General features: G+C 42.4%; 2 protein-coding genes across 2 annotated transcripts in view; one reads left to right on the forward strand and one right to left on the reverse strand.

The window, feature by feature from the left end:
• Positions 1-32: 32 nt before the first annotated feature.
• LOC134619070 (rhodopsin-like) lies at positions 33-5,513 on the forward strand. Its single transcript, XM_063464797.1, has 5 exons — positions 33-1,054; positions 1,304-1,472; positions 1,654-1,819; positions 3,505-3,744; positions 4,589-5,513. The coding sequence occupies exons 1-5, from the start codon at positions 694-696 to the stop codon at positions 4,706-4,708; spliced, it is 1,056 nt and encodes a 351-aa protein (XP_063320867.1). The 5' UTR covers positions 33-693; the 3' UTR covers positions 4,709-5,513.
• A 94-nt stretch (positions 5,514-5,607) lies between these two features.
• Positions 5,608-21,267, reverse strand: part of plxnd1 (plexin D1) — a 75,399-nt gene continuing 59,739 nt past the window's right edge. Inside the window, exons 23-36 of the mRNA XM_063464796.1 lie at positions 20,327-20,431; positions 19,121-19,251; positions 17,633-17,831; positions 17,386-17,532; positions 17,124-17,280; positions 16,663-16,766; positions 13,197-13,260; positions 11,891-11,925; positions 11,155-11,259; positions 10,827-10,990; positions 10,587-10,734; positions 7,873-8,013; positions 7,675-7,749; positions 5,608-6,633 (exon numbers count right to left, since the gene is read on the reverse strand). Of these exons, the coding sequence (XP_063320866.1) occupies positions 6,517-6,633; positions 7,675-7,749; positions 7,873-8,013; positions 10,587-10,734; positions 10,827-10,990; positions 11,155-11,259; positions 11,891-11,925; positions 13,197-13,260; positions 16,663-16,766; positions 17,124-17,280; positions 17,386-17,532; positions 17,633-17,831; positions 19,121-19,251; positions 20,327-20,431 (1,692 nt within the window). The 3' untranslated portion in view covers positions 5,608-6,516. The remainder of the gene's footprint in view (positions 6,634-7,674; positions 7,750-7,872; positions 8,014-10,586; positions 10,735-10,826; positions 10,991-11,154; positions 11,260-11,890; positions 11,926-13,196; positions 13,261-16,662; positions 16,767-17,123; positions 17,281-17,385; positions 17,533-17,632; positions 17,832-19,120; positions 19,252-20,326; positions 20,432-21,267) is intronic.

The following is a 21,267-nucleotide window of genomic DNA, read 5'->3' on the forward strand; positions in this document are numbered from 1 at the left end:
AATCCTTCAAAGACAATAACTGCCCCTCTTGATTTGTGTTTGTGTCTCCCAGATTCTAATTGCAGTTCACTCAAGGCTATGAGTTGAGCTCTGCATTATGCATTGGTTGAGGATTAGGCTTTTACAGATGCAAATAAGTTGGACCGCTCAAGAAATTTCATTTATAGTTGGTCTACTCTGCACGGTTCAGATCACAGACAGTTAGTTTCCTTCCCTTTCCCTCCTACTCTCTCATCTCATTCTGATGCAGCACTGATGCACATGACAGTAATGATGGGGTTTGGATAACCATGGCTGTTACCTCTCACCTTGAAATTGCTTAACATACTGCATATCTATTTCTGGAGTTTTCTCCATTGTGTGTGTATCTGTGTGTGCGTCTGTGAGAGAGAGAGAGAGAGAGGGACTCTCACATTGTATGTCTTAATTCCATCTCTCCTAACACTTCACTCTTTGCAAGTCCCTAATCCGACCAGCCTGTTTAAAAGGTGCCGCACCTCGTCAGGGGGCTGCAGAGAACACCTTACTTCTACAAGAGCCGTTCCACCGTCCATCCTTTCTCCCTCATTTCCACTTCAACTACACCAAAAGACTCCCTCATAGTAGTTTATTCTAAAAAGAGAGAGAGAGGCACAGACTGTTTCATCCACTTTTAAGGTCTCAGAAGAAGAAAAGGCATCAACACCCACAGCCATGAATGGCACAGAAGGACCCAACTTCTATGTACCCATGTCTAACAAGACTGGGTTGGTGCGCAGCCCATTTGAGTACCCTCAGTACTACCTGGCTGAACCCTGGAAGTACTCTCTTCTTGCAGCGTACATGCTGTTCCTCATCATTTCTTCCTTCCCCATTAACTTTCTCACCCTCTACGTCACTGTCAAGCACAAAAAGCTGAGGACCCCGCTGAACTATGTTCTGCTCAACCTGGCGGTGGCCGACCTCTTTATGGTAGTTGGGGGCTTCACGGTCACTCTCTACACGGCCCTGCATGGATATTTCGTCTTAGGTGTCAGCGGCTGCAATATTGAAGGATTCTTTGCCACATTAGGAGGTAAGAGTCAGAATTGTGTAAACTGTGTTTTCTGTGTGGATTTAGAACAAAACAAGTCACACTTTAAATTTGCTATTGTTTTTGGGTTACTCTCATAGGTTTGATGTATTAAGCCATTCATTTTCATAGGAAATTAGTTAGTCTAATTACTTAAACTTGAATCTAATATACTGCTTTTATTATTTCATGTTTAATGTCCGTAGAGATGCTGTACTTAAACTTACATGCATGCTTTCTTTCATGTTTCAGGAGAGATTGCTCTCTGGTCTCTGGTGGTTTTGGCTATTGAGCGCTATATTGTGGTCTGTAAGCCGATGACCAACTTCCGCTTTGGAGAAAAACATGCCATGGCTGGCCTGGGTTTCACATGGGTCATGGCCCTGACCTGTGCTGCTCCCCCTCTCTTTGGATGGTCCCGGTACAGTTAGTTTCTGTGTCTACACTCTGTTTGATTAATATTCTGAGGACCATTTTCCCAGTAAAGCAGTTTTATAGTTATGTTTTTTAAAACCTGCAAACTAGTGTAAATCACACGTGCGGCACAAATACTCTGTGTAATGGTGCTGGCGGAAGTCTTTGAGTTATTGTGTGTTGTGCAGGTATATCCCAGAGGGAATGCAGTGTTCCTGTGGGATTGACTACTACACTCCCAAGCCTGAGATCAACAACACCTCGTTCGTCATCTATATGTTTGTCCTCCACTTCTGTATCCCCCTGTTCATCATCTTCTTCTGCTACACTAGCCTCCTCTGCACTGTGCGAGCGGTAGGAATGCCACTGCCAAAGCAATATTAATAACAAAGACTTGATATATTGTTGAGCCCTGTAGAAAAATTCCACTTTATTATGTTTTTTGATTTTTTTTTTTTTTTCACCTTGCTCCCTTTCACAAGGGGTACTGCACATCACAGAGTCTCTGGAGATGTAAGGGATTTAGGGGCTCAAGGACACTTCAGGAGGGCAGATCCCTGCCAACATGGCAGCTTACACCCAGGTCCTCTGGCTAAAGGGCAGTCTGCCTGCTCACTGTGTCGTCCTGACACCTTTATTAATAATAGAATACGAGCATTTATAATGTATAAGTGATTATACACATTTATAATGCAGATTTTCATTTAAATTGGCTATAATCAGCATTCTTTAGTACGTCTGTGAAATGGCAGTTTAAACATGTGGAAACAGATTAAAATAGGTTGCTTATAACCTACAGAGAATTTTTTTATCTGAATCTGCAGCTCCTCCCAGCTTTGGGGAGATTTAGAGGGAGTTTCAGGGAGACTGTTTTTGGCTGCGTGACCCAGCTTTAATGATCTGGTACACTCTTACTGCTCTCATAGCTTCTCGTGTGTGTTTTTTGATAAGGATACACCAACTGCAAAATACTAGGCCAATGTTTAATATAATGCTTTGGCTGACAGCTTATACCAAGTCTAGATTATGATAATTTATTGCACTGATTGGCCTACTGCAGTCAACACAATGTCAATTTTGTGTCAATATATCAACATTTTAGGTAAAAAAAACAACAACAAAAAAAACCCCAAAACCCAGCATCACCTCCTACACACTACAAATACACTTTATTTGTTATTAGCCGGTAAACAAAAAGGAGAATCAAGCATCTAAAGGGGAAGATATGTATAGTTAGTGTAGTGAGAGACAGTCTCTCCTAAAATCTAATCATTCAACATTCGTGTGAAATATCAGCAGGTCTTTACATATATTTAATTACATTAGCCTGATGTGAGCCTGAGGTAAGTTTTCATGCCTAAAGTCACTGTTTGTATTTTTGAAACTATCTTACAGCAGACAAAGTTAAAGATAAATTTAAAACCATTACGATTTCTCCATTGAAACCTACAGCTTAAGCACGTGCTGCTTGTAGCTAGTTCAGACCAAGAACAGACCTAAAATAAAAACTGATAATGGACTTACGTTCTGCTCAGCACCAAACAGTACAAATACAATAAATAAAATGCATTACAATGCTAATGCCTAGCTAACTCTTAACCTCCACACTAGCTATGCCAAAAAGTCTTGTTCTGAATAACGTATTCAACCTTTGCTGCCCCCATGTGGACAAAAGAAATAGTGCACGTTCACAAGTGACAGACATGAATTCTCATCTGTTTTTGGAGAGAGTACTTGTCTCATGTCAGTGAGAGATCGGTAGAGCTAAGACAAAACTTGAAGTTATTATGTCAAAATTTGAATATTTGAAATAATGCTGCAAAATTCTGACTGGCAGGAAAAAAGAAATTGCTTCAGTGGTGGAAACGGGCTTCCATAGGATAATGCGTTTGTTTTTTCCACAACATAAAAACATAACTAAATAAACAGTGTTAGTCATCTCGGTGGTCTAATCAGTTTTGTTCAGCAGTCGTGATGGGCTCAAGCCTTTTGTTTACATTCGGATTAGAGGTTTAAGTTAACCTGAATCTGTCTGTCAGGCTGCAGCTCAGCAGCAGGAGTCTGAAACCACCCAGAGGGCAGAGAAAGAAGTGACTCGCATGGTCATTGTCATGGTGATCTCCTTTTTGGTATGCTGGGTGCCCTATGCCAGCGTGGCTTGGTACATCTTTGCCAATCAGGGAACTGAGTTTGGGCCAGTATTCATGACTGCTCCCGCCTTCTTCGCCAAGAGTGCCGCTCTGTACAACCCAGTCATCTACATCCTGCTAAACAGACAGGTATGACGTACAGGAGTATTTTCATGAATGCATTTTCACTTTGACACAGTTTTTGCAGGAAATTGTGTGGGCTTCATGTGTCTGACAGCTGTGGTTACTTTTCAGAGAAGCGTTTTACATTGTAAATTTTGGCTTATATTGTAACAAATTTCCTGTTCCCAGCAATTGGGGTTGTGTGTTTTTTTTTCAGATGTGTGTGATTCTACCAGATTTGCCCATTTTCAAATGATTTGGTTTAATTTTCAAATGATTTGTGTTTCCATTTCTTTATCCTTCATTTCATTGCTCACTTCAGATTAACAAATCGTTAACTTGGAAACTACAGGGGTACACTAATGTAGTCTCTACTTTGACTAGTAAATCTAAATTTAAGAACATTTCTCTAATAGTTAATTCGTTTTTTTTCCTAATTAACTATGGCCCAAAATAAAAAAATAAAGTAAAATTTAAAAAAAAATTCAAATGAGCAGATAATGACCTGTAATTGTCTTTTCTTTCATTTTTAACCTTTATTTCATAATTTAAGCCATAAGTGCTGTGTTTATAGGTTTCTTTGATTTAAGCATTTCTGTCATATAAAGGCTGAGATGTATTGTCGCTGTGTTGTTGCACAAATTGCACTCTTTTTTCTTTTGAACTCTCAATGATTAAATTTGTAGATGCACTTAAATTTAAATTATTTACACTTAAACAGTTTGCAGGTGTCTTTTTATAGGCAATAGTTTTTCTGATCTGGCTCACTAAAAATCAAATTGAGCTGTATGTGGGCTCGCGATGTAAAATGAGTTTGACAACCCGTGAAGGTGCCATAACTCTGATTGTGATTTGTTTTTGTGCCCTCCAGTTCAGAAACTGCATGATCACCACGGTGTGCTGTGGAAAGAACCCATTTGGAGAAGATGAGGCTGCTGTCTCCAAAACTCAGACTTCATCCGTCTCTTCAAGCCAGGTGGCCCCCGCTTGACCTGTGCTCCCTTTCTCACCCTCTTCTGTCCCATCTGTGCCTGCCTCAGATGGGGACCCACCACCGCCAAGCAGCACTACCTTCAATCAGCCAATCCTCTTGACTTACCTCTCCTTTTGTCTTCTCTGCAGTGTCGCCACTGCACCTTCAAGCGGGACTGACGCATTTAAAAACCAGCATGTGTGTTTTTAATCCATTTAATTATGGAGGGTTCAGCTGGTCTCACAGATTTTAACCTGGCATCCAAAGGGGTGACCACTTGGTGGTCATCCAACTGAGCACCATATGAGCTCTCCACTTTCCAAAAACACACAAAATGGGTAAAAATCCAACTGTAAGTAATTATCACAGCTAATTATGTATCCAAAAACGTGCTTTAAACAATCAATTATATGAGTGGAATTCTGTTTAGATAATCAGATGAGTTTTTAAGCTCTACCCTGTCTCTCTAACTCTATTCTAGTTGCCGTGTTGATCAAGCTGAGAAGGTTAGCTTCTTGGTATTGTCTGAGATGATTAGTGTAAAGAAAAATGGACCTCCTGCAAGAGTCTGTACATGTGTGAGTTGGATGTTTATGTATGTGAATGTCAGAATGCTAGTGTGTGAATTAAGGTGAAACAGGAATATTACTGTAATGGCTAGGATTTGTGGCAGTTGTTCTGTGTCCTGCAATAAAAACAAAGCTAAATGTCTGCACGACCCCCCCTGCCCCTTACTCGTTTTCTTCACGAGAACATTTACAAGGATTTCTGAGAAGTTCCAGATGCTAGCTTGTGGGCTTTTAGGTGGCAGGCCAAATCATAATGGTTTTCAAATGTTAAAATTCACTGTGGCGCTGTAATGCATTTAGAAGTGAACCACTCTGAGAATTAGTATAATAAATGCCATTACTAGACACTTTAAAATCCTAAATACTGTAATTTATTTCACAAACTCTGACAAGTCATTTGGCATCACAAATACAGTCTCTCCTCTGATTATATTGAGCTCACTTTTTTTTCTTAAATGTAAATTTCCCTCTTTTAAATTTGATCAGAATCCAACATGATTACCATTCATTGACAAGCACACAGATCAACACTTATATACTGATGCAGCTCTTCCCAGTGAACTACATTACATTTGATTTCATAAATTTCAGTCATTTATATTCGTCGCCCCACTCCTCCGCAACCCGTCATCAACCTGCGAAGCACATTGGGACATATTGTTGAAAGCACCAATGAAAGTCCAACGCCCATCTTCACCAATCACACCTGAGAACGTTGCAGGCTTTAGGAGATGAGAGGAGTTTATCATGGTCCTACTAATCCTGATGAACAGGCCACTTGAAAGCATTATAACACATCTATAAATATTGCTATGGACATTATATTACAGTACAGTGCATCATTGGCTCGTTCCCTTCAGAAAAGGGTTCAGTGCGTTAAGGTTGCCACCAGGGCGAACTGTAGGTCCCAGTAACTGTAAAGACATCCCAAAAAGCCCCATCTCTGAGCTCCCACACATTCCCTCTATAGCGTAGTAGAGTCCAGTCGGAACTGCGTCTGTTTCATGGATTAATATTTGGGAAAATTTCTTGGCATCCCCACGAGAAAGGAGGGATACTTTGCAAATGTATGATGCTTAACAGGCAGGTTTGAATCCTTTGCTCTGCCGCTTTCCATCCTGGTAACAGTTTGCTTGAAAAATATTAACACTTAAGACGGATAACTCCTGTGACCGACATTCCCAAGTAACCATGTAAGTGGGAGAAAGGCAGCTGGCAGCAGGAGGAAGAGATTGTGAGCAGAAGATATTGGCAGGTTCAGGCTTCACTGCAGCACTCATAGATGTTGTCCTCCACAAGGGCAATGACCTGCTCAAACTTGTGGTGCAGCTGAGTGCGACGTGCAGTGGGGTTCGACTCCAGAGCGTTCACCACCTGACCGAGGGAGATAGAAAAGAAACACACAACAAAGGAGACTTTCAGTGGCTGTCGAGCATTCATGCATCTATCTATCTGGAGAGATTTAGAGAACCAGCCAGACATAGAAAGTCGAACAAGTGAAAGGGAGAGGCAGCAGAGGAACAAGTGAAGTACTTCAGCCTCTTCTGCTGCCTTCATGCATGCCTCCACACCACAAAAGCGTTCGCTCTTCACATATTTACAAAACCCACATCTGCTCTGTTTTTCATGCCCAATAGTTGTCACCGTGTCAGTGGGATTTATGGGCTCTTAGCGGCAGTGTGCTACCAGGCAGAGCGAACTGAGCTGGGGCGAGAGAATAGGCAATCAGGGGCCATTCAAAGAGCTCCCTGAATCAGAGTCTAAGCCCATGGCCCACGTCAGTACAGTAGCTTGACAGAGGAAAGCAGCTAAACGGTATTATCATGAGGGTGCTCCATTAAAGCACAGTCACCACTGACTAAGCCTCTCTAGAGAATAGTCACAGCAGCGAGGAAACATGGGGGAGTACAGCAGGGGCTTGAACAGGGCTAGTTCAACGCGACGCATGAGATACGAAGCGGCACCTTAACAGTCATTAAGCAGATGGGGTTGTGATTAAAGAGAAGGTAAACAGCACGCTGTTTGCTTAAAGTGAAAGGTATCCGTGGGCTGGAAACAAAGGATTGGACAGACTGAATAGCGGCTGCTGCTAAGAAGATATTCCACACGGAGTATTTTCCCCGCTTAAAACATTTAACACCAGAAAAAACAACAACAAAATACTGCAGGTTTTCAACTAAGGCATTGCGCGACAGGTTGTGAGGGTGTCTACAGTATGTTACATCTGTCAGCGTGGCTGCGATCTTCCCTACTGATGCGTCACGCTCCGATATCCATCTGTGAAACTTAATACAGCAAGTGGGCTAAACTGAGATGTTTCATCTGCCAAATAGGGGCTGTTGTCTCAACAGTAAAACATATCTAATCCAAATACAAGATCACAAACACAGAAAAAGCACTGTGAATATCTCTTACCTGGTTTCTGTATCTCTTGGCATATTTGTAGATTTCTGTCAAGGCCAGGTTGGTGTTGAATTCATTTCTGTATTTCTGCCGGAGCGATATCAACATGTTTGATTACATTTAAAAAAAAAATAAGAACGGGCCTGTGATTGCAGGCTTTTGTGAAACTAAATAACTCACACACACAAACGTTTTGAATCTTTCACTTACTCGTGACTCCTCAGCCAGGTGAGCATTCATCTCCTGCTCGCTGAGGGGTGGCATGTCTTGTATCTGCTGGTAATAGCATTGCACTCTCTTCTTATACTCTGGGATCTCCTTGGCATACAGCAGCTTGTTGGTAGGCGAGTCCTGGAAACAAATGGCAGCTTTTAGCCAGCGTACTCAGACATTAAGAACACCTTGCAAATCCAGAGTTGTGAAATAAAAATGGAACAGCTTTGACCTTAAGGCTATGCGGCAATTTTATCCTGCTTTAGATTTCCAGACTACTACATTTGTCTTTCTTAGTCTCACTACATTTACTCAAAGTTATGGTTACTATATACTCTGAAATCTGCATCATTATACATTTCACCTTTTAACTGTGCTGCTTCATGCTAATCTAGCAGTAATAAAGCTTTGACAAGAGCCGAACAAAGACAATGTGCTCACTCACAGTCTGCCCTTATTATTTTATGGGTAAACGCCTGCTACTTCCTGCTGATCCATTTTTTCGAGTCGGCTTTCCCCTGCTGTCAAATTCCCTACATTTAAGTTGTGATATTGCAATTGTTGGCCAATGAGGTTTCTGCTCAAGCCCATCATTTTCTGGCTGCTCGGCTTTAAATACCATTTCAATCCAGTGTTTCTGACTTTTCGTACCTCCCGCTGTGCAACCCACCTCCCCCTCATCCATGGAGACAGAAGTGAAACTTTACATCAACCACCCGCTGGGCCCCACTGCATCACCGTCAGCATCTGAACTCTGGGATCTTGATGTGGGCCTATGCATAATTACGATGCTTCTCATTGATGAACAAGTCACAAAAAATGTAACCTCTGTTAAAACCTGATTAAATATGTTTTTTATATGCAATAAAACACTCTAAAAAGGACATTTCGTCCAGTCAGTGCTTATGGGCAGGCCAAGGATTGTCTCATATCATACCCCTCACTCCATTCCCCTACATTTGAGTAAATGAGCTTCCTCCTCTTCGAATAAAATGAACACTTCTCCCACTTTGCCCTAATAGCGGTTTAATTAAACTGGATGTTATTTGTTGATGAGCCTATCTACACCAGTCTAAAGTGAAACAATGGAGGGAGGGAACCGTTTCCTTTGCGCACAGAAGGAGACTCAAACAGTTATAGCCGGGGAAGAAACAAACCAGTCTAAACAACTCTCTCCACAGTCACTTTAGGCTCTCACACTGGTGTTTATTCAAGCAGGAAGAGAAGTAGTGAGGCTAAAAGGCTGTGGGCATGTTCAGGTTTCAGTTGTGGCTGCTGTTGTGAGCGAGTCTGTGCCGGTCTCTGTGTTGCGTGTGTGTTACTGGGAGAGAGAGAACGGGACAGGGAGAAAGTAGGGCAGGGAAAAAGACGGGGTTAAAAGTGACGGACAGCCGCAGCTTTCAGCATCAGTGAAGGTGCTTACAACACACCTTGGCATTTCTATGTGTCATGAGCTATTTGTGTCACCTATTGCATGTTTGTGTGGTTTAATGTGCTGAGGGACTGTATGGCTCCAGCTACAGTTGCTCCTTCTGATAGTGAACCCTCTCTCTTCCTGTCCACAAGGTCACTTCCTGCTGCTCGCCCATCTGCCTGGTAACCCCCCTGTGACCCTATGGCCCTCTATGTCCTGCATCTCGCCAGATAAGAGGGTTTCTGTGGAAACAGCGAGCCATGCTTAGTCCCCTACCCCTCCCTCACCCCTGCTGGCTCCTGCTAATCCAGACCCTACACTCTCTATTCCTGAGGCACATTCACAAACAAGCGACCGTGTATAGAGGTGTGTCAGACCACCGTCCTTAACCTACAGGAGAAAATGTGGCCATATCCTTGAACCTGGCGATTCCACAGACAGATGTGACACAATAATGAGACACCATGGAAAAATCTGTCATATCGGGAGGTTTTGTGTTCGTTTCTACATCTATAGGTACACATCTGCCCGCAAGTACATGTGAATATTGGCGCTGTGGATGCGCTCGCTTTTTGGCTTGGACCTGAAGTGTATAAATCAGACTGTTTCTCTGTGAAAGAGGAGCATTATTTGATGAGTCCTCGGCTCCCTCCAGGGAGGAAGCCAGTCAGAGAGAGACAGGAAGCAGAGCGTGCTCAGGGTCACGGTGTCTGAAGGATGAGACGGATTTGTGAGCAGTGAGGACATTGACATGCAAGCACACATATACAGACAGACAGATAGACGAATGCACACATGCGCGCACACACATTGGCGCACAGCACAAAAAGAGATCCCTGGTGCTCATGACCTTGGATCAGCCGACTGGGCTGAAATAACATGAGGAGAGGAGGTAGATGGGGCTGACAGTCTGAAGGCTTTGGGATGAAGGTTCACAGTGGGACCTGAGGTTTGTGTGTGTTAGTTAAATACAGTAGATACATAGAGCTGATGGACAGATAAATACAGTATGATAAATCAGAGGTTTTCAAGGAAGGCAGAGAAAGCCCAGGGGGGATCTATTTCCATATATGAATTTAAGAGAGAACATCACAAATAATGTCAATAAATATACTTAGATAGAAGACTTTTATCACTTTCTCTGAGAATTGTGTTTTGTAGGGATTTTTTTTCAGCTTTAAAGTTTTCCACTGGTATTCATATGGGTTTGTATGCTGGAAACAGGAACTGCAAAAAGCAGCTTTGAAAACAAGAAAGAGAAAGAGACGTTGACAGAGAGAGATGGTGACAGACTCACTTTGCCTAGTTGCAGGTCAGAAATGGAGCAGGCATCGATGAAGGCCTGGGCGATGACAGATAGACATGCGTCCATGTGATCTGTCTTATCAATGTCAAACACAAACTGAGGATTCTTCAGGATGTTTACCCAGAACCGCAGCGGTAAACTGCACAGACAGAGAGCGAGATAAGCTGTTAAAAGTACTTGCACAAAGAGGCTGACCAAAGAGGATTTTAATCGGACCGTTTAGTTGCCTACCTGTTGGTCTTCCAAATGTGCAGGGTGTCTGGGTCTGTGATGCCCCGTTTGTCAGCCTGTTCCTCCAGGAAGTCAAAAAAGTATTTAACAGCCAGAGGAGGGCGGTCTGGAGGGATGCTGAGGATGGCCTGAAAGAGGTCATCCAAGAACTTCTGAAGAGTTCCCTGTGGAGGAAGAGATAAAATGCGGCTCACACATATGCAGACACATGGTTTCATGCGACGAAGGAATTTCTGTGTGGCTTCTGAAATAAATACAGGTAATAAAATATGGAACAGAGAGATGACTTGTATTTTGTTTTGCCTTTTGGTCTCTTGAGTATAGTTACCTTTGTAGACAGCAGGCGTGTCAGGTAGATTTCAGGCAGGACTTTCTTGCGATGACTCTGCCTGTGTGACTTCTTGGTCTCCATTAGCTCATCGTGAGGTAGCACCTATGAAAAAACCCAGTAAAAAAAACATTAACTGCACATAGGTCAAAGCAGTGAACCCCAACATGAGTAGCTGAATGAATGCACCACTGTCTTTGCTGTACGAAATACCAGAGGGGAATTTTCTGGTTCGTGCATTAGACACATGATCCGCATAAGGGTATTTTGAAGCTCTAAATAATTTACAGAAATAGGGAAGTGATGGGATTTGGGAAATTCTCATGGTTTTCCTCCAGTTGCCGTGCACAGCATCATGTCTGGGACTTGCTCATACAAGTCTACATGGGGGTAGCGGAAAGAAAGAAGCAGTCAAATTCCACCTACTTGTGTCAAAAAATGACTACTGAACTGTCCTGCAAAACTAACTATTCACCCGGCAAATTGTATCCAAGGAACTCATTATTCTAAAGTCAAAGGGCCCATATCTTGGCTGACGTTTATAAAAGAGCTTAAGCGGCATTAGTGCTGTCATGTCCTCTCAGCAGCTTTCCTTTTCACCTCTATTCACCCCCATTCTCTCTGTCGTCAGGCCTGCTCTGGGCTGAGTAACACTGGCACGCAGAGGAAAAGCTCGGGTAATAAACTTAGACATAGCTTACAGAAACATTCTGATTGCCTATGAGGAGATACTCACCAAGTGTACATACTTCTCAGTATCCAGATCTTTAACTGAGGAGAGAGAAACAGAAAATAAATAACATACAGTAAGAAACAATGTGCAATCAGCAAGGTGGAGACCTGACAGAATAAAGAGGATACGGTAACACAGGGGAGTTTGACAGATAGGAGGAAGAAAAAAAAATAGGGGGAGATTGACAGGACTGCAAGAGAGATAGAGTGCATGCAAAAGGAGAAAGTGATTAAGGTGGACTGTGGGCCAGTCGAGGAGGGGAGCTGTCTGAGAGAATGAAAGAGAAAGATTACGAGTGAAAGGAGAGAGAAAGGAGAGAGATTAGGGGAGACAGACACACAGAGTCTGTGATTGGTTCTGGAGCCGGTGTAATGAGATGGTAATGCTCGGCCAACGCTGAGAAAAAAGCATGAAACCTTTCTGTTTATATATAGATCTAAACACGCTCGTACACAACCATGTGTACACAGATATGAGTACAAGGACACATGTAGAAGAGTGTTCAAACACGAGTACAGGCACAAAGACAAATGCAGTAAATTACTGTACACACCCCGGCAAAGACAAAAGAGAGGCATTTGTGCAGATACACACACAAACACCCTCGTAGTAAGTGTGGTCTCATTACAGACTTCATAGCTAGAGATGCTCCTGCCCAGCGGGCCTCAGTCCAGACCCTCAACACTGATCACAGGGAGGCAGGACAGTGTTTTCTATTAGCCAGGGAGCACTACAGGCTCATAACACCCCATTGATGCTTTGAAGCGGGAGCCAGGTTTGGTCCACATAAGCCTATTTTTGGCCCATTATGAATGAGAACAGAGGCTTTGATGGACACAGCCTGAGCAGAACTGAGCTCTGGTCTGGTACTGATTATGTAAGGTAGACCTTAGACAATGAAAGGACAAGCCATTAAAGGCTGTATGTAAACTCATCTGTCAACAGCCATAGCAGTCATTTTGTTCTGGGCTGAGATTGGACAATGGGCAAACTTGTGTCACATTTTTCCCCCCAAGGTGACTCACGCTAATGGAATACATCTATAATGTGGAAAAAGCGGCTCTGAATGAAGCTGTAGCATTAGTATGTGTTATGATTTATTAGGTGCAAGTGTGTTTAGATCTGTGCTTTTGGGGACATGAAGGTGTGGGGTTTCATGCGTGTTTACATTAGTGTGTCATGTTCTCGTGATCAGCTACTGTAAGCATGTGCTGGTCTTCCTGTGATGGAGTGGGTGGTTGTATTTATGCAAGTGTGGGCGAGTGTGTGACAAAGAGACAGCGAGTGGGTGTGTTTGAAGGTGGCGTACCTCTCCCCAGGGTGTTCTCTTTCTTGTCTTGCATGCTCATGGCCAGCGATGCCCCCTCTGGGACCTGTGAAGAGGGAGAAGGTGAAAGGAAGGAGGGAGGGAGGAAAGTAGAGGAGAAAGGGCACGGGGTCAGGGGTGAGCGGGGGTGCACCAGAACAGCGTCATTAAGCACGCCCTCGAGGGAGTGTCCCGCTGAGGGCTTTGCATGTGCGTGTGTGTTGGTCTTGCGTGCATCTCGAGAGGTGGCGAGTTTGCGGGAGCCTGGCAGGGCTCATTAAAGTCAACCCACGGTGAAATGGATTGAACAGCCTCGCCGATGAACCCAGACTGTTAGTACACGCTGCAGCTCACTGCTTTCACAGCTCTGTCCCCATGGCTCAGCTAAGACTAAACAGAGCACTTAACAAGTACAGGTAACAGGTCAAAGGGCGAGAGTCACCGAACTTTTGTTTACTTACGCACAAATGGACGTGGACATAAGCAAACACACACACGACAAGACATTGTTAATGGGAGAAAAGTGCATGACATTTTACTTTTTTCTTATTTATTTTTTTTTATAAAGGCAGTTTGAAGCTGTAAGTAGCATTGCTGACAGGATGCAAGATTCTTCCCTTTAAAACTTATTAAATTCTTATATGAGAAGCAACGATTGGCTAATTCCCTGCAAACTGTGTAATTAAAAATGTTTGTGTCCTTTAATAAATGAAAATGAAATAAGTACATTTTAATAATGCTGTACAAAACAGGCTTCTATTTAATTTCCTGTCCTATAGTAAAGCAGTAAATGAGAAACTGTATACATATTAGTGTATTAGTACACAGTATACATTATCAGTTACTCACGCAATGCCAGTCATTACTTTTACTGGTTTATTTAACAAGGACATTAATAATGCACATGAATAAACACTGGTGCAAATGTGCCAGAGTGAGCAAAGAGACTTTTTTTTTTTGTCTGAGATGTTTTCGATAACAATTTACTAACTTTTGAAAAAAATAATTTGCAATTTAAAAAGTGGCACACAACTTTTTAAATAACTTTCACAGCAATCATTTCCATAGCACTCTGCCAGGCATCAAATCCAGATAATAGATTCAAACTTTTGTTACCAGTGAATTACTACAACATAAGCCATTTAAGTCCCCATTAAATCAAAAATGTGCTTTGTTATTGTTATTTCAGTTTGAATGGTTGACCTCCAGTTTAAAATGATTTATGCAGCAGATCTTTTCACCTTTATCTGTGGAAGAAGAAAAGTTTCTTAAATTGCAGTTTAACACTAGGGCAGGGGTGGGCAATTAGTTCTCCCAAGAGCTTACATGAGAAACTGGGACTGTTGTGGAGGGCTGCAACAGTAAGATGAACTCATTTCTGCTCATTATTAATTTTACTTTTTATAAGCTTATTGGTTTGGCCCTCAACAACACCGAGTTTCTAATGTGGCCTCTTGGGAAAATGAATTGTCCACGCCTGTGTAGGAAATAGGAGTTGGAAGAAACTCCAACTGATCTATCTTCTTCCGCTTATCCAGCTGAAGGTTACGACAGGCTGGAGCCTTTCCCAGGGTACACCCTGGACAGGTCGCCAGTCTGTCACAGGGCCTACACAGAGAGACAGACAACCATTCACGCTACACCTACAACCAATTTAGAATGATCAATCACCAATTAACGTGACCTTACTAACTGCATGTCTTTGGACTGTGGGAGGAAGCCGGAGTACCTGGAGAGAGCCAACTGGGACTCAGGAGAACATGTAAACGCCACACAGATGCTGCATTCAAACCCACCACATCACCGTGCTGCCTTCAACTCCAATCCATTTACACTAAATTATGACTCTAGAGCTGGAACCAGCAACTCTTGTTTTTCAATTTAAAGTTTTAAATTATTTAAAACTAAAACAGGTTAAAAGGTTTTACTAAGCATTTACTAGACGGATGTGACGAGGAAAAAGTTTTTAGGTAGGCCTGCTCCATTAGAGTACTATGCCAAGTTATTGTAGTTTTGTATTTTCTAATTAGATTTTAAGTTTAATTTATTTTTTGAGTTTATTTATTTAACTCAGTTTGGTTTCTAGAGTTGATTTTCTTTTTTCAGTTTTATATTTGTTTGAAAATGCTTCACTTAAGTTTTTATTAGTTTGAGTGTTAATTGTAGTCTTTTTTAATTATTATTGAATGAAGGACACACATCAGAGGCATAATTAGGAAAATCAGTACAGACATTATGATAAAAACAGAAAAACTTCTTGAAAGCAGTTAACTCGTAGTTTTGTAGACATCCAGAGTTTCTATAAGCACGTCAATCAAAGCCTCATCCGGCAAATTGTAAAAAATCTTGACAAAACTAACAAATTCTAAAACTATTTCCTCTATATTTTTTTTTATTTCAATTTAGTTAATAAAGTTCACAAAACAGTTTTAGCTAGTTTGATGTTTTTTTCAAAAGTCTAGTTTTTATGAAGATTTTCCTTCACGTTTATTTTCAGCTTTTAGTTTAGTTTTGGTTAACTTCAATAACCTTGATCCTGTGTTGAAATTGCAAAGAGGAGAGCATGGGAGGTTACTGTATTTGTTAGATCTGTGTGTGAAATCAACACGAGCCAGCGTTTAAACCCACTTAATGCAGTGACTCACGAGGACTCCATAATTCAAACAATTAGCGCGCAGCAGCATCAGGCTTCGCTGAATGACATTTAAGTTTGAACTTTCAGAGGAACCTAAAACACTTGTCCCTTCTGACGTGGTTAAATAATAAAAACACTTTTAAGCATAACCCGGCCCTCGAAATGTTGTAAAAATCATGCACTGTTGGTTAACAACTTCCTAATTTAAAATAAATTATACTGTTGCAGATATTGTATACTGAATTGAGCCATCAACGGTGTGCTAATGCCGCAGTAAACGATTTGTGCAGTCACAAAGAGAAACATGGTGCAGCAGCGAACTCCAGCACAAACAGAAACACCTACAAAAACCAAAAAAGAAAAGAAAAGAAAAAAGAAACGCCACAGAAACATCTCCCCACCCAGTGACAGCCAGTGACACCTTTTACACGGGATGCTTTTCAGTATGCTAATTTGTCTCCCAGTTAGGATGACGGAGAGAGAGATGCGAGGTAAGACGGAGCCGATCCTGCCAAATGATAAATCCTCGATTCTGCAGCATCAGTCTAACAGACATCAATTCGGGCACCACATGTGGAGGTGTGGCAATACATGTCATACTTCCAGAAGCCTCCTCTTTCCTTGAAGTGCATTTAAGAGATATATGATGGAGGAGGAATGATTTCCGGGTCAAGGGAAGGAACGAGGACGCAAGAAAGCACAGGCAGGCATAATGAAAAGCACCGCATGCTCCAGTTCACACTCTCAGCATCCCTGCTGTTGCTGTTGCAACATGCGGGATATACAAATTCACCAAGGCAACACCCACCACAATGGTCTCTCACAAGCACACACCTGGTAATGGAAGACTGTGTTGAGTTTCTTTCGGCCATCCTCCATCACTGAGGAGTTGTCCAGATCCTGCAAAAGCTTACTGTTGCTGCCTGAGTCAAACCACTCTGGAGGAAAGAAAAAAGGAGAGACAAGCAGCAGCGTTAGACAATTTCCTTCTAAATTTGGAAAAGAATATGCAAGACGGACCGCAGCCGTGCTCTAACTCTCTGTGTCACGACCTGTGGAAATATTCTCGGGCCATTAATCAAATCAGCACTGCAGGCTCCACAGCTTTTGAAAGCAATAACTCTTTGTGATTATGACTGTACACTCTCCTCAATGCATTCTGTCATTTATTACATTGCAGCCTCAGGTTAGTTGAGCTTCATGAGAGGAATTGACCTTTTGCAAAGGAGATTACTATATCTTGGAGGGCTGGGTAGGGGAGAGGATGAAAATAATCAGAGAAAATGTGCTCTTACCCAGGTCGACATCCTCGGCCCGAGGCCACTGGGAGAATGGGAGGTTCTTATAAAAGGCTTCAATGATTTTTTCCTTAACTTGGCAGATTGTGTCTGTGTTCATGACCCTGACAGATAGGGAGTCCATGCCACAGCCCTGGAAAGACACGTTGATGTTCTGCGAAAAAAACAAAAACAAAAGCATGGGACGATTTGTAAAAATATGAGTTTGGATCGTCAGCATGACATTGTCAGCATGGCATAATTAAATGAGATGTCAGACCTGTGGCTTGGCCTCAATATTCTCACGTAGCAGCCACTCCTCATTGAGGGTGTAGCGGGCTTTTCCTGTGATGGCGTCTATTGAGCCCTTGTTGATCTGCTGCTTGATTGCACACAGCAGCAGGAAAAAAGGCTCACCCACTGTTTCCTAAAGAATTTGCGAAAATCAAAGCTGCGGTAATTCCTTTTAATCAAACTTGTGTGAGTCATTAATTACTCTGCTGAGCATGCTTCTTTCCCATCCTCACCTTGAGGTAGCTGTACATGCAGATGGACATCCAGTTGGTTAGCATTTTCTCCACTACGGACTCAGTCCGGCGGAGCATTAGTTTGGGGTTTTTGGAAGCCGACGCATCAATCAGGTCCACCAGCAGATCTTTCATGATACTGGTGTAGTACTCCAGCTTGCCATGGAGGGCGATGGTGAGCAAGGACGCCAGACTGCATCTGAAGGGTGAGAAAACAGATTAGAGGCTGAGACAGATGAGCAAAAACAGACTCTGGCAAACATGCCCTGTCAGTGTGTGGTCAGTGGAGATTTAAAAATAGCTACATTAGAAAAACAACAACAATATTTGGTCCTCCCCTCAGCACCTGTGGCAGCAGAGCCAAATAAAGGTTTGATCTAATGCAGGGAGTGTCTGAGTCAGTACCAGGGGTGCAGGGGATTTCCCTAACAAAGCCCCTCTAATCCATCACAAAGAGGCTACATCACTCAGTAAGTGCTGATGTTGTGCTGGGAAAAGGATGTGGTCTTGCCGCTGGAATTTCTCTCTGATTCACAATGACAGCCCAGTTTTAGGACATCAGGAAAAAACAAAACAAGTAATACTGATATATGATATATTTACAAAGCTGGAGCAAAAGGTTTTCCACAAGCTATATGCAACAGATAGAGAGAAAAACCTACAGCCTTAACCATGGTCTTGTGTCCTGTGAAAAACTCACTATACATTTGTTTTTAGACCACAGCTTCAGTTTTAATATTAAGACTGATTTTAGAATGAATGTTAAATTGGTAAGTCAGAACTTATTAAATAAGTTAAGAAAACGGATGGATGGAAAAAAGGAAGGACTGATAAACTTTGATCTATTCAATGGATTAAACTTTAATATGAGCTCATTACAGGCACCAGCGTAATGAAGCCAATACAAAGTGCCAAAAACTAGAGTTCATTAAATGGCCACTTAAGGCTGGCTGCAGAAATGAGTCAATCTCAATACACTGCTATTTTAAAATGCCCATGTTTACACAAAAAAGTAAAGAAAAAAAAAAAAGAAAAGCATATGTAAAGTCTGGCACAAAAAATATTTTAGTCTCAGTATGTAATTATTTAGCCTGTTGTAACTTAAGCATCATTAGAGACTGTTATTTTCTGGTATCTACTATTATACACTACCTTTGACTGAGTTTGTGGCGTTGTCCCTTTTAGGAGGCATAACGTGGAATACTACATGGCTAAAAACGATGTGTCTGGATAAAATCAAGTATTTAATTTTTATGCTACTTTCCACTTATCAAGTTGTATCTGTGTCTGTGCAGCGCACTCATACATGGAACCTGCTTATTAATCAGCCTTGTTCACCATTCTTCACTTCAGTTGTTTGCGGTGTGGTCTTTCACTTTATCTTATTCAGTATGGCTCTCTGAGAAAAAAATGTTTCCTACCCGTCTGCTTGACAGCAGTTTTTCTGTGTGTAGTACAAATGAATGTAGCAGTAAGAGAAGCAGTTACCTGTCCCGCACAGCAAAGTCTTTCTGCTGCTCCAGGGCATGGACGAACGTGATCAGGAAGTGTTTGTTGTTGAGGAGAGTGGAGAACAGAGTGATGCCCTCTTCTATGTTAGGCCTTGTTGTGTTGGTGGCCTGATGACAGAGGGGAGATTAAACAGTTATGTCTCTACATGACTTCACCTTAACTGGATTACACACCTGCTGCGTCCCCCCTAATCTACTTCACCTCCTCTCATCCTTAGTGACCCATCTACCGAACACTTCATCTTTCTATCACACCTCCTCCCCGTGTACCTTCAGGCACCTCCCACTCTGGTTTCCTCCACACTATCTGCACGTCCTGCTCCAGTCTCTTACTGCGTGTGATAGTCTCTAAATGTGCCGAGTCGACTTAATGAGTATGGCCTATCTATGAGTGCGTCTAAAGCAGCCGTGTGATGAAGTCTTCCCTCTGGACTGCAGCCATATGGTGTGGTTTGCAGCCTGACAGAAGGAGAACAGGGGTGTCCATTAAGATAAATGCCCGCCTATGAGATTTATTTGCTGTGACCTGGAAAACACTTCCTGGGAAGACAATGTGGATCCAAGGCACTTCATCACTGTTAGACAGGCTCCCCCGGCTGCCGACCCAAAACTAGCGCTGCAGTCTTTACTTTCTCTCGTTGTAATGTGCGCATGCATGTGCTTTCACTTTCACCACACATTCGCACAAATGTGTGTGAAAATGCACGCCCCCCTCTTTTACTCTCTTTATAACTCTTGCTCTCGTCCATCCTTACACACACACACACACACACCTACACACACACACACACACACCACCCACTAGAGATCTATTTCATTATAAAGCATACTGTTAATTTGTCCAAGTGCCTGTAGGAAGTGTGTCTACAGCCTGCTATCAACTTAGCGGGCAGCGCGTTCATTAACAAACTAACATTTGTGTCCTTTGAAACACCTGAATGACATCCATACATATGTGGGTTCACACAGAAAGTACAGTGACATAATCCAGACACAAACTTAGCAACCACAGGAAGGAAGGGAAAGAAAAATCACAATACGCGCTTTTTTATAGCTCAGCGACAACAACCTTATCACAAAACCTTAATAAGCTTCAGCGTGACCCAGTTGAAAAACAAGAAAGTGAAAAAGCACTTTGGCAGGAGAAAGCCTAACCTAACAACCTAATGGCTTAACCCCTCACCTGCCAATCCTGCAGCAGCGGGTGGGTCTCTGGTAAAGCTCGAGGCCCCAGAGCATCATTCTCGTAGACAGGTTGGACCAGACTTTTCTCGTAATCTGAGCACATCTGAAACACACAATCACACACAGAAAACTGTCATACAAAGTCTGCTGTAGTCATAAACACCGGAAGATAAACAGGGGAAACAAAAAGAACTGGCTTTTATGCGTTGGCAGTAAGTTTCGAAATCTGGAGGCAAAGGACAGAAATTCTTGAAAAGGTCCCGAATGACCATGAAAAGGAAACATGACACCGTGACACAAAACGTCATGATCCTTAATGGCTTTGGAGACAAAGTGGCCGAGAGCTAAGAGGCAGCCTTTCAACACAGTCTGTCATTTCAGGACAGCCACGTCTGGCTGGCACTCTAACTGTGTCTAAGTCTGTGTCTAACACTGTTTCGCGTGTGTGCGCGTGTGTAATCTCAGACAACCAGAAGCTCTCATGGAAAAACAAGAGCACAAAGGCTCATTTACTGTCTTAACAGACAAATATGGCAGAACCCAGACTATGATACATGGACCTAATCAAGCTAATGTCACAGACTGGTTTGCTGACCTCCACAGCGACAGCACTGAGCTTCAGATTTTGGTTGTGGCCATGTCGTTTATTCAAAGCCGGATGTGACGCAAAGGGTTGAGTCTGACTAAGGATGCACACCCGTATGGTAGTAACTTGCATCTGCTTTTTTTTTTCTTGAAATGTCACCATAATTTACGGAATCAACATTATGCTGAGTTGCCTTGAAACTAGCGACTGTTTACAGAGATTATAAATCAAGGGAGAAGTAGGTCATTAAAAAAACCTTCTGCACAATCTGGCCTCTTTTTGCAATCATACATCTGCTGGTATATACAAAAAAATCCAGCTTTATGAGACTTTGCATTGGCTTCACTTTTCAG

The sequence above is a fragment of the Pelmatolapia mariae genome, linkage group LG20, assembly GCF_036321145.2.
Source record: "Pelmatolapia mariae isolate MD_Pm_ZW linkage group LG20, Pm_UMD_F_2, whole genome shotgun sequence".
NCBI lineage: Eukaryota > Metazoa > Chordata > Actinopteri > Cichliformes > Cichlidae > Pelmatolapia > Pelmatolapia mariae.

Excerpts from the sequence above, each read along its gene's own strand:
- LOC134619070 (XM_063464797.1), top strand. The coding sequence starts at position 694 with ATGAATGGCACAGAAGGACCCAACTTCTATGTACCCATGTCTAACAAG. Across the intron at positions 1,055-1,303 it reads ATTCTTTGCCACATTAGGAG|GAGAGATTGCTCTCTGGTCT; the intron begins GTAAGAGTCAGA and ends TTCATGTTTCAG. Across the intron at positions 1,473-1,653 it reads CCTCTCTTTGGATGGTCCCG|GTATATCCCAGAGGGAATGC; the intron begins GTACAGTTAGTT and ends TGTGTTGTGCAG.